At 36.7% G+C, this 16,536-nt stretch overlaps 1 protein-coding gene across 1 annotated transcript; it reads right to left on the bottom strand.

The window, feature by feature from the left end:
• Positions 1–3,528: 3,528 nt before the first annotated feature.
• ENT1 (equilibrative nucleotide transporter 1) lies at positions 3,529–15,859 on the bottom strand. Its single transcript, XM_089165147.1, has 2 exons — positions 15,186–15,859; positions 3,529–4,592 (listed from the first exon to the last, which is right to left on the bottom strand). The coding sequence occupies exons 1-2, from the start codon at positions 15,742–15,744 to the stop codon at positions 3,862–3,864; spliced, it is 1,290 nt and encodes a 429-aa protein (XP_089021273.1). The 5' UTR covers positions 15,745–15,859; the 3' UTR covers positions 3,529–3,861.
• Between the last annotated feature and the right edge of the window lie 677 nt (positions 15,860–16,536).

Genomic DNA, 16,536 nt, shown 5'->3' with positions numbered 1-16,536 from the left:
TTTTCATTGGCGGATTCAAATCAATACTGATGGAAATGGATGCATGAACTTGGGAAGGGAAGAAAGAAATGTTTTCTAGTTCGATCCCACAACAGATTATCATCAGTACAGATTCTGTTGGACTCATTATCGCATCGCCGCCGGAATAGACAGAATCAAGTCATCTCCTAATGATTTGGGTATGAAGTCGTGCTAATTCCACCGTTTTTGCGTGTAATGATGTCCGCCGTTTTTTGCGTGTACTATTGTTGTCTATTTGGGTGATTTGTTTAATTATCCGATTCCTTGGATTGGATCGTGTCTTCTACAATTGGTATAAGAGCATAGGTTTTGTGCATTTATTTTGGAGACAATGAATACTCATACATTTAGAGTGGAGCCATTTAATGAAAAGACAATTTTTGAGCTATGGAAAATGAAGATGAAAGATTTGTTAATTCAAAATGGTTGTCACCAAGCATTGTTGGGAAAGATAAGAAACCGGAGGGAATGAAAGTTGGTGATTGGGAAGAGATGAATCTCAAGGCTATGTCTACTATTCGATTGAGCTTGTCCAATGAAGTTTTGTTTAATATTGCACATAAAAAATCGGTGATGGATTTGTAGTCAAAGTTGGAAAGCATCTACCAAACAAAGTCTCTCACAAATAGAATTTTTTTTGAAGAAAATTATTTTCTTTAAGAATGAATGATGGCTCAAATATTTCTATTCATTTGAATGAGTTCAACAATATACTTTGTCAGTTGGAAAGTGTTGAAAAAAAGATGAAGGAAAAAGAAAAGGCGGTGATTTTACTTTGCACTCTACAGGAATCTTATGATCATTTAGTAACGACCCGTTGTAGTAAGAGGGATTTTCTTAACTTTGATTCTGTTTGTAGTACATTACTTGCCGAAGAACTCCGGAAAAAGGCTTATTTGGGAAGTTATATGGAGGTGGGATCGGAAGTTAATATGACAAAGGGTAAAAGCAATGAACGTCATGATTCTTCAAAGGGTTCTTCAAGAAACAAGTCAAGACATCGTTCTAATTCCAAGGGGCATGATGGTAAGTATAATTGTCCCAAAAGAAAGAAAAAATGTTCTAACTCGGGAAATGAGAAAGGTAAAGAGATTGTTAGTGAACATTATAAGGAAGCAAATCAAGTTGTGACTACCACATCTAGTGTTATGGAAGATGAAGTGTTGATAATGAGTTGCAATTCGGAATTTCACCAAAATTGGGTTCTTGACACCGGTGCTATACATCATCTGTGCCCACACAAATATTAATTTAGCACATATGAGCCATGTGAAGGAGGATTGGTGAAAATGGGAAATAACTCCAATAGTATACACCTCACTTACGAGCAATCAATATATATATAACGATATTATCATTAACTCCGACCGATGTGTAACTAAAACCATTAAGTTACCTTGTATATCCCGAATTGCCAAAATCCTTGGATTAGAATCTTTCTATCTAAAAGAGTCCTATAAGTGAGAATCAGACAAGGGGAATAGAGTTTTAACTTTGAAACTTATATAAAATAATATATTATATCATATTATTTGTTTTTTAAAACAAAATCCAACACCCCCAATCTCGTACTTCTTTCCAGGTAGGTAGGGTGAGAGGCCAAAACCCATTCTTCTTGAGAACATCAATTCAAAATTTTCTTGAATAGGAGCAGTTGAAAAATAAATGATCATGTGATTCCATCGAAGTGTTGCTGCACTAAGGATTAACCTATCCTGACTCTATATACACCCCCAGGCGGCAAGCCAATTTACGAAGGAGAATCGTTGTTGTGTTTTGGGTGCTCAGATGACTTGGTGCCTCAATTTACTTTGGATGAATTCTTATAAAAGAAGGGGAAATTAAAAGAATACATCTCATCTTGTTTAATGAATTTGAATCGAAGAGTGTTTTAATGGATTCTTATAAAAAGGGAAAGAGAGAAACTAAAAAATTAAAAATTTCTATACAAGAGAGAAGAAAATATATAAAAAAACAAAAAAACTGCACTTTTACATATATATTCTTATAGAAGACGGAGAAAATTATGATGGTAGAAGATCCTCTTGATGCCCATCAAAGAAGATGGAAGGATGATCTTTTGCAACAATTTTTCAGCCAACCAGAAATTGTCGCAATTAAGAAAATTAACCTTTCTCTAAGTATTTTAGGCAGCAGCTACAAATGGACTATTTTCTACAAAGTCAGCCTACCATTTATTACTCAATAAGAGGGATCAATTAATGACACTTCAACTATCCTCTTCAAGTCGAAGAAACTGTGAAGATATGAGTGTGAAAGATTGGAAGCGCTTATGGAACTGCAACACATTGCCCAAAATAAGAAACTTCTTATATTGAGTATGTGCTGAAGGAATTGCCACTGCTGAAAATCTTAGAAGAAGGCAAATCAAAGTCGAAGCCAGCTGCAAATGGTGTGCGGAACCATTGGAATCATGTGAGCATCTTCTATTTACATGTCCTTTCTCTAAAGCTGTATGGTGTGCAAATGGTTTTGAATTTATTTTCAATATTCAAAATCTATCTTTGCCTACCTTGCTGCAACATTGGACTCTTTACAGGTTTCAATCAAAGGTACAAAGTAGAGAGGTACTATGTCAATTTTCCTTCATTTGCTGGCACCTTTGGTTTGCAAGAAATGAAAAGATTTTTAGGCAATTGCAACTAACTCCTCTCAATGTGATGAAACGAGCAAGATTTGCTTTCCAAGAATTCTGGAAAATACAAGGCACCAACAAACCTCAATCTTGCAGCTCTTCACCACATATACATTTTGAGTAGCCATCTCATAATGGTTGGGTTGTGTACTATGATGCAGCCTATGACGAAAATTCAAAAGCAGGTGGAGTGGGATTTATTGCAGCTTAGTGGGATTTATTGCAGCTTACCAAACCAAGGTCATGGCTGCTGTCTCCATCCCACTTACAGCTATATAGGCAATGGAAGGTGAAGCTCTTGCTATGAAGGAAGCAATCCATTGGGCTCAAAGTTTACATATACAACAAGTGGAGATAGTAACTGATTGCCTAGGACTCCAACAACTATTAGTGGATTTGAATCCACATGGACCATTTCATGTTACAGAGGTAGTCAAGGAATGTAAGGAGCTCTGTGATGAGTTTCAAAGTTGTAATTTTCTTTTTGTTTCTAGAGAGTCGAATGATGTTGTTCACTCTCTAGCCAAGGGAGCCAGGTCCATTTCGAGTAGGACTTTTTGGCCTTCATCCACTTCCTAAATCCGGCATCTTTGTAGCCTGGACCCGGTGTTTAACTCCTTTAATTGAATGAAAGTGTTGATTACCAAAAAAAAAAAAAACGGAGAAAAATAAAATACAATGAAAACAGAGAAAAAATAGTTTACTTTTTTTTAATTTTTAAAAGAAAAACAAGAGTCAATAGAAAATAGATAAAGGAGAGAGAGAAAATTCCCCTTTTTCTTGAAAAACCACAGGAGATATGGAACAAAAAAAATTATGAGATCATCAACAAGCGGAAACATTAATCACATGACTCACATCCCCCTAGTCTTTAGGAGTTAAATTATTATTATTTATTTATTTTTGAAACTAATATACACCTAGACCAGCTTATACATCTTCAGAGATAGCTTATTCTTCTTCTTCTTTATTTCTTTTTTTTAACAACTTTTACATATAAAGATTTTATTTCACTTGAACTTCTATAACCAAATGAAACCTTGGAAAGGAAGCAAGACATACATAAAACTCAGTACTAGATGACGTCAAAGGTTCTGAAAGCTGAACTAGCAGAAAACTGATGTGAAACAAATAAGTGTGAAAATACATTGACAATCGAGTAAATAGGGATTCGGGTTGAGGTATCAGATGAGCCAGAACCATGCCACCACTGAACCAGCTGCCAAGCCAATAATTAAGAACACCACAATCACAATACCAGCAGTCTCGGCGTGTTGCAAGTCGACAGTCTTGGGAGCCATGATCATTAACACACTCGTAACATAGCCATTGGTGAGCCCCAGAAGGCATGTTAGGATGGTGACTGGAATCTCTGCCCGGAAGAACTTGGGTCCATGCAAACATAACAGGAAAACAGGGTAAAACAACAGCCTTGCTACGCAGGCTCCAATTGCCATCTTAGAGGACTCTGGGAGATACACTGCTGTTAAAGACTTGCCAACCAGATCAAACACATTATAGCTGGCAATAAGGAGGATGGGATACCAGTCCTTAAGGATCTGGGAGTGCACATCCTCAGTAATGTATCCTGGAAATATTGAGAGGGTAACAATGTAGATAAGGACAATCCCAAACCCAAACCACTTAACCCTCCCTACAATTTCCCACAATGTTGCTCTGAATAAAGACCCTGCCGAGGAACCTTCCTTGCTTTCATCCTCCTTCAAAGCTTGAATTTTCAGATCTTTGTAGTATCGAATAACAGGAAGCTTGTCTGCAATATTGTAGAAGATGATGCATATGACCATAACAGCAATACTAACGATGAAATAAAGGTTCGCACTTCTTCTAAGACCATGCACATCTTGTGGAAATATAGCTTTGGTCACAATCCTCAAAGCTGAAACCAGAACCCCTGTAGCCAGTTTCACAACTTAAGTGTCTCCAGGTAAAATTATATTTCAATAAACTAAGACCAGTAGGTCATAAACATTGATACTACAAATCTTTTGAGAAATAACCGAACACCGAACTTTTAAGGCATAACTCCGTGAATTTGATAGAAAAGCCCTCTTTGACCTAGTAAGAGAAGATATGACATTGGATTCAGCACAAATGCTTTCTCCATATGAAAAACATAAAAAACTAACATAGGATGAGCTATACAAAATACCATCTAAGCTAAAATTTTGGCCTACCAGGTTTTTTTGATCAAGCCTGTGGCAACAGAACTGCTCAGGTTCAAATATGCTACGGTTGAAATTTAGCAAGCATTTGGCTGCTGGATTTTATAGAATCAGTTCCCATAGAATCATGATTTAGGTTTGAAAAACTGTTTGGTTGAAAAAAATAGTGGACTCACTAGAATCACATGATACACTTAAATCTACGTTTTGCCCCAGAGGCTGATTCAAGATTGGTACATCCCAAAACCTAAACTCGAGATTGAATCCACTTTTTAGACCCATGGTATAAAAGACATTGATTCTAGATAATCCATCTTATCGGGTTTCTCCTCACTGGAATCGAACGAGCTTGTTCTAATCTTCTTCTCCAACTCGAAGGTCGGTCTCTCTCTCTCTCTCTCACACACACACATATCTAACCAAGGATTTCACTGAAAGCTGCTCTTTGTATCCACTTTGTTGTTGAGGCATCAATCTCGCGGCAAAGCTGGGAAATCCGATTTGATCAAAAGTCTATCGGCTATATGCTAAACAGGCATTAGTGAAGAAAACCCTAGTTTCTCCCTCATCTCTGGGTTTTTTCCCTTTCTTTTTGTGTGGGAAGAGTTTTAGTTTTGTTCCTGCTTGTTTGCAGTTGAGCACGAATTTCATACACACCATTTGAACTGCTTCAAAGAGTGATCAACCAAATCAAAGGTTACTTAGGTCTTCTATTCTCTCTCACACGTCTCACGTTCTATGTGTTCTGTTTTGATGCCCTAACAAACCATAATCTTTGGAATGTCAAGTGTGAACATCACTCTGCCTCTTCATTCCCTGAGTAGTTTCGTTTTAGTGTTCTTAATATCTGTCAAAACTGATGTTTACTTTGAAGATTCAGGCACGTTGTTGTGATGCAAGTTTTTAAACCCTAACCCTCTTTGGAGCTACTTCAACCAGTTTCTCTCTTTGTGACCTCAAGTGTTCTTGCTATTTCTGCATATTTGCTGTTCCAAATGATGGGAATTTTATCCAGTCCATTTTCTTGTCAGAAATGGACCATCAATTTCCTTGTAGATGTATGACATATGTCCCAGTATCACATCAAATGGTTGAAATCCATTTATAAGTCAAAATGTGACAAATTTTTAAATGATGCGACTTGTAAATGAAACTCAACCTTTTGATGTAATACTAGGACACATGTCACATATCTACAAGGAAATGGACAAGATAATGGTCCTTCCAAATGATGCAGTTTTTGTTCCTCTTTTTTTGTTTTTCTATGAGTATGTCCTACAATGTGCTATAACAGCCGTTTTCTTTCATGTTTACCAGCATTATGTGAAAATTTGGATCACGGAGACATCCCATTAAAGTTTTTCTGTTCACTGCCATGCTCTCTAGCTTAAACAAATAGATATTGGAGGTTTGTTGAAAAATCTGGGCATGCTGATCAGAGATGTCTTTGTGCAATGGTGTCTAGTTCCATACACTAAAAAATAGAAATTTTTCGTTGCTGAAAAATCTAGGCATGCTGATCAGAGATGTGTAATTGATTTGCAAGCATTTGGGAGGTTTTAGGAGAGAAGAGGTGGAGGTCCTGTTAGAAAATTTCATCTTCCATTCCTTTCTTGATTTCCTCCTTATTCAAGGCTTATTTACCTTCTTCCTCTTGATCGTTTTGTCTTCTCCTCTTCTTTGATATTTTTCTATTTCATCCAAGGCTATATCAGGATTTTGCATTTACAATCCCTTCCAAAGTGCAAGCTGCTACTTATAGGCAGTAGGCATCTCAAGTGTAGGCATTCATGGTTCCGAATTTCCAAGATCTCCGTGGGAGGTGAAATGCTTCTCTGCACAGGTCATTTCTTGTTGTAATGTGAGGAATTGCTCCTCTAAAGTATATTATTCACAAGACCCCAATAAGTTATTTATAGTTACAACCTAGTTAAGTCTTATACTAAGTAGGAAAGGGAAATATAAAACAAATAGAAATAAAACTTTAGAGTTATTAGGAAACATAATCCTATTCTAATTAGAAAATTGAGTCAGTTCATGTTTTCAACACTCCCCCTCAAGTTTGAGCATAGATATTTATCATTGCTAACTTGCTCATAATGTAATTGAATATTTTCATGCTCCAGCTCTTTGTGAGCACATCAGCCCGTTGCTCGTTTGAAGTGACATATGTGATATGGATCAGCCAAGCCTCAACCTTCTCTTTGATGAAATGTCTGTCAATCTCCACATGCTTAGTCCCATCATGATATACTGGGTTATAAGCTATGCTGATTGCGAACTTACTATCTGAGTATAATTGTATAAGAACCTCCAAATCTGTCCCAACCTCTTGAAGCAGCCCTTTAAGCCATAGTACCTCACAAATGCCTTGAGCAATCGCCCTAAACTCGGCCTCGGTACTGGACCGCACAACCACAGCCTGTTTCTTGCTTCTCCAAGTCACAAGGTTACCTCCCACATATACACAATACCTAGAGGTAGACCTCCTATCATTTGGACATCCAGCCCAGTCTGCATCTGTATATGCCTCAATCTTCAAATGTCCATGAGCTGAAATTAAAATTCATTTTTCTGGAGTAGTCTTCAAATATCTCAAGATCCGATATACTGCATCCAAATGTGAGGAATAGGGATCATGCATATACTAGCTAACAAGACTAACTACAAATGTGATATCAGGTCTAGTGTGAGATAGATAGATCAACTTTCCCACCAATTTTTTATACATTATCTTGGCAACTAGTTCTCATTCCTTTGCCTTCAAGTGTAGGTTAGGCTTAATAGGAGTCTCAGTAGGCTTACATCCTAGCATTTCAGTTTCCTTAAGAAGATCCAATGTATACTTCTTCTAGGATAAAGATACACCGCTAGTAGAATATGCCAACTTTAAACCAAGGAAATATCTTAGTTATCTCATATCTTTGATCTCAAATTTAGTTCCCAAAAAAGTCTTTAATGCTGAAATATCATCCTCACTACTGCCTATGATCACAATATCATCCACATATACTTAAAGTATAGTAGTGCAGCAACCATCTCTTTTAATAAACAAAGTGTGGTCTGCATTGCTCTGCTTATAGCCATTAGATATCATTGCCTTATGGAACCTTCCAAACCACGCTCTTGGAGATTGCTTCAACCCATATAAAGCCCTCTTTAACTTGCACACTTTCCTATAAGTCTTTGTAGTGGAATACCCAGGTGGTATATCCATATATACATCTTCTTGAAGTTCTCCATGCAAAAAGGCATTCTTCACATCTAATTGTTGTAAAACTCCACCCTTTATTAATTGCACATAAAATAAGGTACGAACTGTGTTCATCTTGGCAACAGGGGCACTTCTGTTGTCGTTGAAGGATGGTGCTATAAACACACCTATGAAGAGATGCTCAGAAATCAAGTCATAATCTGGTTGGTACAGGACCTGCAAGTGCAATTAGGGAACTTCCAACTAAATCCAATCAGAGGTGTATTTTTAAATATTGTGACTCATCCTTACCACCAAATTGCTTCACACAAATTTTATGGACTATAAGATTCTAAGTATTTAATTCCTCTTCCTAAATCCAGTTTCTCCCTTTAATTTTTTTTCTCTGGTTGAAGCCTTCTCCCAATCATTATTCCTCACATAGTTCAATTCATGGGTAGTGTATCTAATGGGGGACAGAATAGAGTAGAAAGAAGGATAAAGAAGTAAAGGGGAAGAAGGGAAATCTTAGAAGAATTAGTCTTGAAGAAGAGGTAGAGAGAGAAGAATACTCATAAGAAAAAAGAAGAAAAGAGGAGAGAAGGGGGGCTGCAAACGCACAAAGTTCAAGCTTCAATTCATATTTTCTATTTCCATCCTCAATAAGCTGATTACAAGTGTTTAAATAACAAAACAAACATACTTGATACGAAAACAACTATAATAGGACTCTTGGTAATTTAAAACTAACAAAAGACTGATCCTACTAGGACTCTTTAGGAATTTAAAACTAACTAAAACTTATCCTAGATATCCTACCCAAATAAAAATTTTGATTACATGATTATCCCAATAATAAATAACAAAATTCTAAATTATCTCAAGAACTCCCACAAAAACAGTTCCTATTTTATCTCCTTGCAAGCTAGAGTTTGGGCCCACCAAATTTGGATCTATTTCCATGCAAGCTGGACTTGGGGCCCACCAAATATGAAATTATCATCTAGGTTATTGTTCATATTATTGTAGCGTGAACAGTAACTTCTGGTTGTGCTACATCAATATCTAAACTTAAGATTGTGGGGTAACATACCTTATTGCATTTTATAAATAAAATTTTGTATTTTAGTGCATTTTATAAAAACAAATTCATATTTTAATGCATAGTTAGCACTCATGAAAGTTGGACCATTAGACTGTTAAATCCAGAATCAAGGTTATCAAACAATTATTTTGGATGATTGAAGTCCAAATCCACATTAACCGAACAGTTTTTTAGATAGATTCAAGTTCTAGACAGTTTAATCAAACAGTTTTTCAAGTAGATTTAATTATCAGACTCAGATTAACCAAACCGTTTTTCTATTGCAAATTTGATTCCAGAAAACCAGATTCCATCGCACCCAGACTGCAAATCAAAACTAGATTCTATAGAATCCAGCAACCAAATGCTTGCTTAATAGACTAAAGATACAAAGCAATAACTTAGAAACTAGTGACAATAATAACTTAGTAACCTAGATTTTAAAATTAGAAACTAGCAGGCTTTATATTTCAGCCACACGCATAAATTACTAAAATAAAAACTACCAAAATAGAAACTAAACTAAGGTCTTAAATCTCCCAAGAATAAAATATTCATGCAATCTGATCTTGGGTCCACAAATCCTCTACGAATGGGCTGTACACTATTCATGTGAATGGTGTTTTGGCCTCTTTTTGGCCCTTCTAAAAGACCACCTGCATTGGATGGGCTGGCTTTGAGTTTTCCTGGTCCATTGCTGGGCCACTTGGCCCTGGTTCCATGGTTGTCTTCTTTCCAGCCTTTAATTCTACATCACAAACTAGACCCAGTTCATCTTGGTTTGGGAACCTGGTTAGGTTTGGATCAGTCCAAGGCAGCATACCTACACATATTCTATGGCCAATAAAAATGGCCTATTATATAAAATCAATGTAATCGGACACCCACCATGACTACAACCAAACCCTAGACTTAGAAAATAAAAAAAGCCTATTTTGGTGATGAATGGGTATCACTAGAATTAGAAGAGTGTAATCTTGGAAGAGTCCTAATTTTCCGCCAAACTAGACGATGAATTCAAATAATCCCTGAGTTTCCAGCAATAAGATTTTTCATTACTTACTCTTCACCAGTTGAAGAGCACTTTAATCTTTGACTGCTAGCAAGAGATAAATCAAGGTTTTATATTTTCCAATTATTTAGATGGAAAATTAAAATAAAAAATATTCAAAAACTCATCTAATGAAACCATACACAGCCTGACAAGAAACCTTTGCATTGAACTAAATCTTGAAAAAATTGAAATCTTCAACGGTCCCAAATGAGCCATACAACCAACTCAAATTTCCGAGCCTAATCAGCCTATGTATTCTAAAGTCAATCTATCTTTTGAAATTCAATTTATAATGATTTTTATTCAAATCAAATAAGAGGTATTTGCTTACTTATCATATCTAACGTACATAAAATAACAAATATATTATTATTTGGCAAAAATATGTGTCTGTCTTGGTTTTCAACCTAGATTTCCAAGGATAGCATGCACTGCTAACTTGGTCAAACCACAAGTACCATTTCTGCGTGTTCCTTTTGAAAAACTAATGCACGGACAGGTTCAATTGCAAAAACCAGGAATCAGGGCAAAACCACAACTTCTGGACCTTGAAACCTTGGTTTTAAGCCCGCTTCTAAAAATTACCAATCTCTACCGAGATGGTCAAAATCTGGTATCTAGGTTCTTTCATAATCAAAGTCAACCTCAACATAGAATTCTTGAACCTAGGCTGAACTAGGACTGACAGAATCATATTGTTCATTCTAGAGGAGTAATGGGACGGAATAGAGAAGAAAGAAGGATAAAGAAGATAGGCAGAAGAAGGGGAAATTTCAGAAGAATTAAACTTGAAGAAGGAGAAGAATACTCATAAGAAGGAGAAGAGAAGAGGGGGCAGAGAGAGAAGGGGGGCTGCGAATGCCCACTACTAAAGCTTCAATTTATCTTTTTCTTTCTCCAAAAGTCTCTTTTTTTTCTGTTGCAATAAGGGCCTATTTATAGCTTCGCTAAAGCTTTACAAGAAATAGAAACTCAGCAGACTAGAAATAAAAACTCATATCCTAGTACCTAGTGACAATAGAATCTTATGGAAATAGAACTAATTAAAATTAAAAACTACTAGGCTTTAAATTTCAGCTACATGCATAAATAACTAAATAGAAACTAGTAAAATATAAGCTAAAGTAAGGTCCTAAATCTCCCAAAATAAAATCTTTATAAAATCTGATACTGGGCCCCACAAAATCCCCCACGAATATTCCCAATACGACAAATAATGGTACGTGGCACTGTTTGGTCCCCCCTTCTTCATGTTTTGAGGTGACCTTTAACGCTGGTTTGAATTTGTTCTTGGCTAGTTGTCTGGCACCAATTCTAGCTCTCTTAAAAAGAACTTGTCCTTGAGTTCTAGTGATATAAGAACTGAACTGATATTGTATGAAAAGCTCTTGTTCAATATACATATATATATATATATATATATATTTTTTTATTTTTTTTTTCTTTTTTTCTTTTTTTTCTTTTCTTTTCTTTTCTTTTTTCTTTTTTCTTTTTTCTTTTTCTTTTGAAGGAGTGTGGAATGAAGAAAGACAAGGTTTGTGACAATCATATTAATCACAATGGAGAATAGAATGGGAAAAAAGGCCATAGAAAGAAGAAGAAATAGAGAAAAAGAACTAGTAGGGAAGACAAATCATAAGGAAATTAGTGAGGCAAGACCAAGCTCGATAGAGTGAAGAATTCAATAGACAGAGAGAGTTACCCAGGTTTGGGATATGATACCAAATTAATGGGGGATAAGATAAAGAAGATAAGCGGACAAAGTGGACATCAAAGCTTAAGCTTTACTTCATTTTTTGCTTCTTTCAAAAGTCTTTTTTTATTGTAAGGCCAGGGCTTATTTATAGCTTGGCTAAAGATTTACAAGAAATAAAAACTTAGTAGACTAAAAATAGTAACTAGTGACAACAAAATCCTATAAATATAGAAACTCATTAAAATTAGAAACTATTGGACTTTAGATTTCAGCCACATGTATGAATTACTAAAATAGAAACTAAACTATGGTCCTAAAACTCCCAAGAATAAAATCTTCATGCAATATGATCTTGGGCCCCCCAAATCCTCTATGAAATATTCCCAACATGCTAGATAATGGGCTATGATACTGTTCACATGAACGGTATTTTGGCTTCCTTTTTCATGTTTTGAGGTGGCCTTCAATGCTGGTTCGAATTGGTTCCTAACTAGTTGTCCCTTAGAACTGTAAATGGATAGTCGAAATCCGTCTCCAAACTCGCATTTGTATTCATTCAAGGGTGTCTAAATCTGGAATTTTTCTTACCTGAAAACATCTGTATCCGTCCAGTAAGCAACCGGATTCAAATTTGGATAATTACTTAGCGGTCCGATAATATTTAGACAAAACTTTATCCGGTTAGAATAAAGTATCGTACATTTTTTTCCTCTAAAAAGGGCTGATAATTAGATTCAGAAACTGGTAATTGGTGACCCAAAAATAAAAAATTGGAAATAAAAATTTTTAAAAAAATAACAATCAACAATAATTGGATAGTTTATTGATCGAATTATTACAGGATATCCAATAAAGTTCCAGACTCGAATTCGAATACCTTATGTAAATTTCTGCCGAAAATCAGATCGGACTCAAATAGCAGTCTTGCTTATCGGATTCGGATAGTGGTGTATCTGAGCCGAATCCAATCCGTTTACAGGTTTAGTTATCCTGCATCAATTCTTCCTCTCTCTAAGAAACCCGTCCTCAAGTCTCATAGAAAAGTTTGTCTCATAATCGACCCCACAAAATAAGGATTTAACATGTGGTTGCAGCACATTTCAATCACAATAACTAAGAAAAGAAATTAGGGGAACTCAAAAGGAGGGAGGAAACAATTTCAAGGAGGAGAAGAAAGTAGGGAAGAGAGACAAGAATGTTGAATAGACCGCAAGATAAAGAAGAGAGAGAGAAGAAGAATTAGGAGGTAAGACAAATTATACGAATAAGGAAATTAGTAAGGAAGAAAGTTGAGAGCAAGCTTGATAGAGTGAAAAATTCAGTAGACAAAGAAAGTGACCTAGGCTCTGATACCAAATTAATGTGGGAGGGAAGAGAGAAGAAAGAAAGATAAAGAAGATAGGGGAAGGAGAAAAACCTCAAAAGAATCAATCTTGAAGAAAGAAAAGAATGAAAAGAATACTCATAAGAAGAAGAAGAGAAGGGGGCAGGGGGAGCTGCAAACACCCACTGCTAAAACTTCCATTCACCTTTTTCTTTCTCCAAAAGTCTCTTTTTTTTTTCTATTGCAACAAGGGCCTATTTATAGCTTGGCTAAAGCTTTGCAAGAAATAGAAACTTAGTAGATTGAAAATAGAAACTAATATCATGTAACTAGTGGCAATAGAATCTTATGGAAATATAACCAAATTAAAATTAGCAACTACTAGGCTTTATGTTTCAGCTACATGCATAAATAACTAAAATATAAACTAAACAAAGGTCCTAAATCTCCCAAAATAAAATCTTCATAAAATCTGATCTTAGGCCCCACAAAATCTTCTATGAATATTCCTAAAATGTCAACAATGGGTTGTGGCACTGTTTAGGTGTCAGTATTTTGGTCCCCCCCTTCTTTACGTTTTGAGGTGGCCTTTAATGTTGGTTTGAATTTGTTTCTGGCAGGTTGTCCTGCATCAAATTAAGGTTGCAACAAGGTTAGGTTGTCCTGGGCTTTTTATAACCTTGACCATAACCTTGTATTCCTAGCTTAGCCTTGACCTTGAACCCTTATGGGCTTAAAACCTTAACATTGACTCAAAACCTCGACAAGACAAGCCAAGCCAAGCCAAGCCAAACCCAAGTTCACCCTTGTCCGAACTAGCTTGGCGGACCCTAACTCTAACTTTGACCAATTGAATCCATATAGTTGGGAGAATAAGAACAACAAATTTTTTTTTTTTTTTGGGGGGGGGGGGGGGGAATAAAGCAAGAACAATAATGTTACTAATCACAAAATGCAATGGCTTACTAAATTCCAAAATAAATGGAGAGATCACAAAATAATGATAAAAGCCAACATGGAAGTGTAAAGCGGTACTTTTAATACTAGTCCAAGTCTCATTCTAAGGTGATTGAAAACAGGTTCAATATGAGGGTGACCAACACGATAGGAATCAATATCAAATTCAGGGTAACAAATCAGGGTTAGGTCACAACAGGTAAAAAGAAGAAAAAAAAACACAACCCTCACCCAGCCTTGACAATAATTTAGGGCTAGAACATTCCAATTTCAACCTGCCCTCAAGGCCAGAATTTTGAACCTAGGCCTCTCAAGTTCAAGGAAGTTGCGGCGCAACAAGACCAAACTTCGACTCATGAGAGTAACATAGAGCAGTAACTCATTTATGCTATGAAATATCCTTAGAATCAATAGAGTATTTCAACCAGATCATGTTAATTTCAGTATTGGTGCATTCTTTTCCTAAATGCAAGAACAATGCTCAAAGCTCTAGAGTTGATGACTTAAAACTCATCAAATGTTCTTCCCACCAAACGACGAGGCCAAAGTCTGGCTCATAAAATTGGGACCAATAGCAACAACAGCTCAAACAACAACCAGGAAAACAATCCTTCCCCTCAATGTTCAAACCATGATAGGTGTCAACAATGAAAGGGAAATTTGACAAACCAAAGGTGAGCATGAAAACCTATTCAGGAGTAATTTGTATTTTTTTTTTTTCTTCATACACAGTTGCTACACTCCGATACGGTGTAAAAATTTATAAAGGATTCATGATGTAGTTAACTTTTGAAACGGAACTAAAGAAGCCCGGCAGTTGTTAGGGCTCCATCTTCCATCACTATCGACGTCGTTGTTTAAGGTTGCCTTAGAAGGAGGCCGAGAGAAGAGCCCCAAAACTATCATTCAAAAAAGCAATGATGGGATTGGCAGCAACAGAGCCGGATAAATAATTATAATAATATAAAAATAAAAATAAAATAAAAAAAGAAGAGGAGGGAAAGAATGTGGTACCGGATGCGGCAGTTCCCGCTACAACAGCCTGCATATATCTCTCAGGAAGCTCGCTAGCGGCACCGACAATGCTACCCTGAACTAAAGCGTCGGCCACCCCGGAAAGACCAATTGCGGCAACGGTGAGGTAATAGCCAAGATAGAGGCCCGTCCTTCCCTTGATATAGACCACATCCATGACAGGGACCACAAGCAAAGACAACGCGAACAGCACAAGGCCCGCGTTGATTCGGACCGAAGCATCGGATCTGTGAGCGAAGAAGACGATGACGAGGAGGCAAGCCAGGCAAACGAGCATGTAAACCACCGCAAAGACCCGATCGATACTGGCATCAGGGTAGAGATAGCTGAAGTAATCGACGGCGGTGATAAAGGCGTTCCAGGGGAGGAGGTAACCAGCGCCGAGTGTGAAGTAGATCACGTAAGCAAAGTTGAAGGAGTCGTTAGGTATCCCGAATTTCGCAGTGGTGTTGCAGGTAGACAGCAGAGGATTAGATGGGGACGATTCTTCTACTTCTTCAGCCAATTCATCTCTGCTGCCGTGGTTAATTAAACCCATCCTCACCCCAAACCGCAATATATCACCTCACACTGTACCACTGCACATCTGTTGTTCTGCCGACCTGCCCAAAGAGAAAACAAAAACTGTTGTCGTTCCGCGCCTCTTGTTTTTCTTTTTCTATCTTACAACTCTTATTTTTTTGGTCAAAATATTTTATTTTTATTTTTTTTGGGTAGAATGGTCAAAATATCTTACAACACTTACTCATATGATTCCGCATTTTGGAAAATTTCGCCCCACTTTTGGGTATATTAGGTCGATAATTTTGATAAATTTAATGTCAATCCTAATTTGATTTGAATTATGTCTTAAAAATTCTTCCATTTAAATTCTCCAACCTAGTCACATTTAACATGTTACCTTCTTTTTTTTCTTTTTTTTTTTTTTGTTATAAAACGAGGTCAAAAGACCCAAAAAAACAAAACAAAACAAAACAAATCAAACTAGAGCACAACTCTTGAGACAATCCTCTCTAAGGATGTTTGTCATTTCCTGCTGGGGATCATTGAAAAAGACCAGATCATCTCTTCCAATTAGCCGCCTCTTAGACAACCAATCAGCAGCCTTGTTATTTTGACGCCTCACATGACTAAATATAACATGACCTCGAGAAGCATATAGGCTTCGAATTTCAGCAACTAATCTTCCCATTGATCCTTGCTCGTTAACTTCTGGTTCCAGTAACCTTATGGCCTTGAGCGAGTCTGATTCTATTTGGAGTGGCCATGCTCCCATATCCAACGCTACCTTTACCCCTTCTTTGATTGCGCGCAGTTCCGCCTCTACTAC

Source organism: Hakea prostrata, chromosome 8, assembly GCF_041222555.1.
Source record: "Hakea prostrata isolate BN-2017 chromosome 8, UWA_Hpros_2, whole genome shotgun sequence".
In the NCBI taxonomy this organism is placed as follows: domain Eukaryota; kingdom Viridiplantae; phylum Streptophyta; class Magnoliopsida; order Proteales; family Proteaceae; genus Hakea; species Hakea prostrata.
Note: the sequence above shows the minus strand (reverse complement) of the source record. Positions and strands in the feature narration are given on the sequence as shown.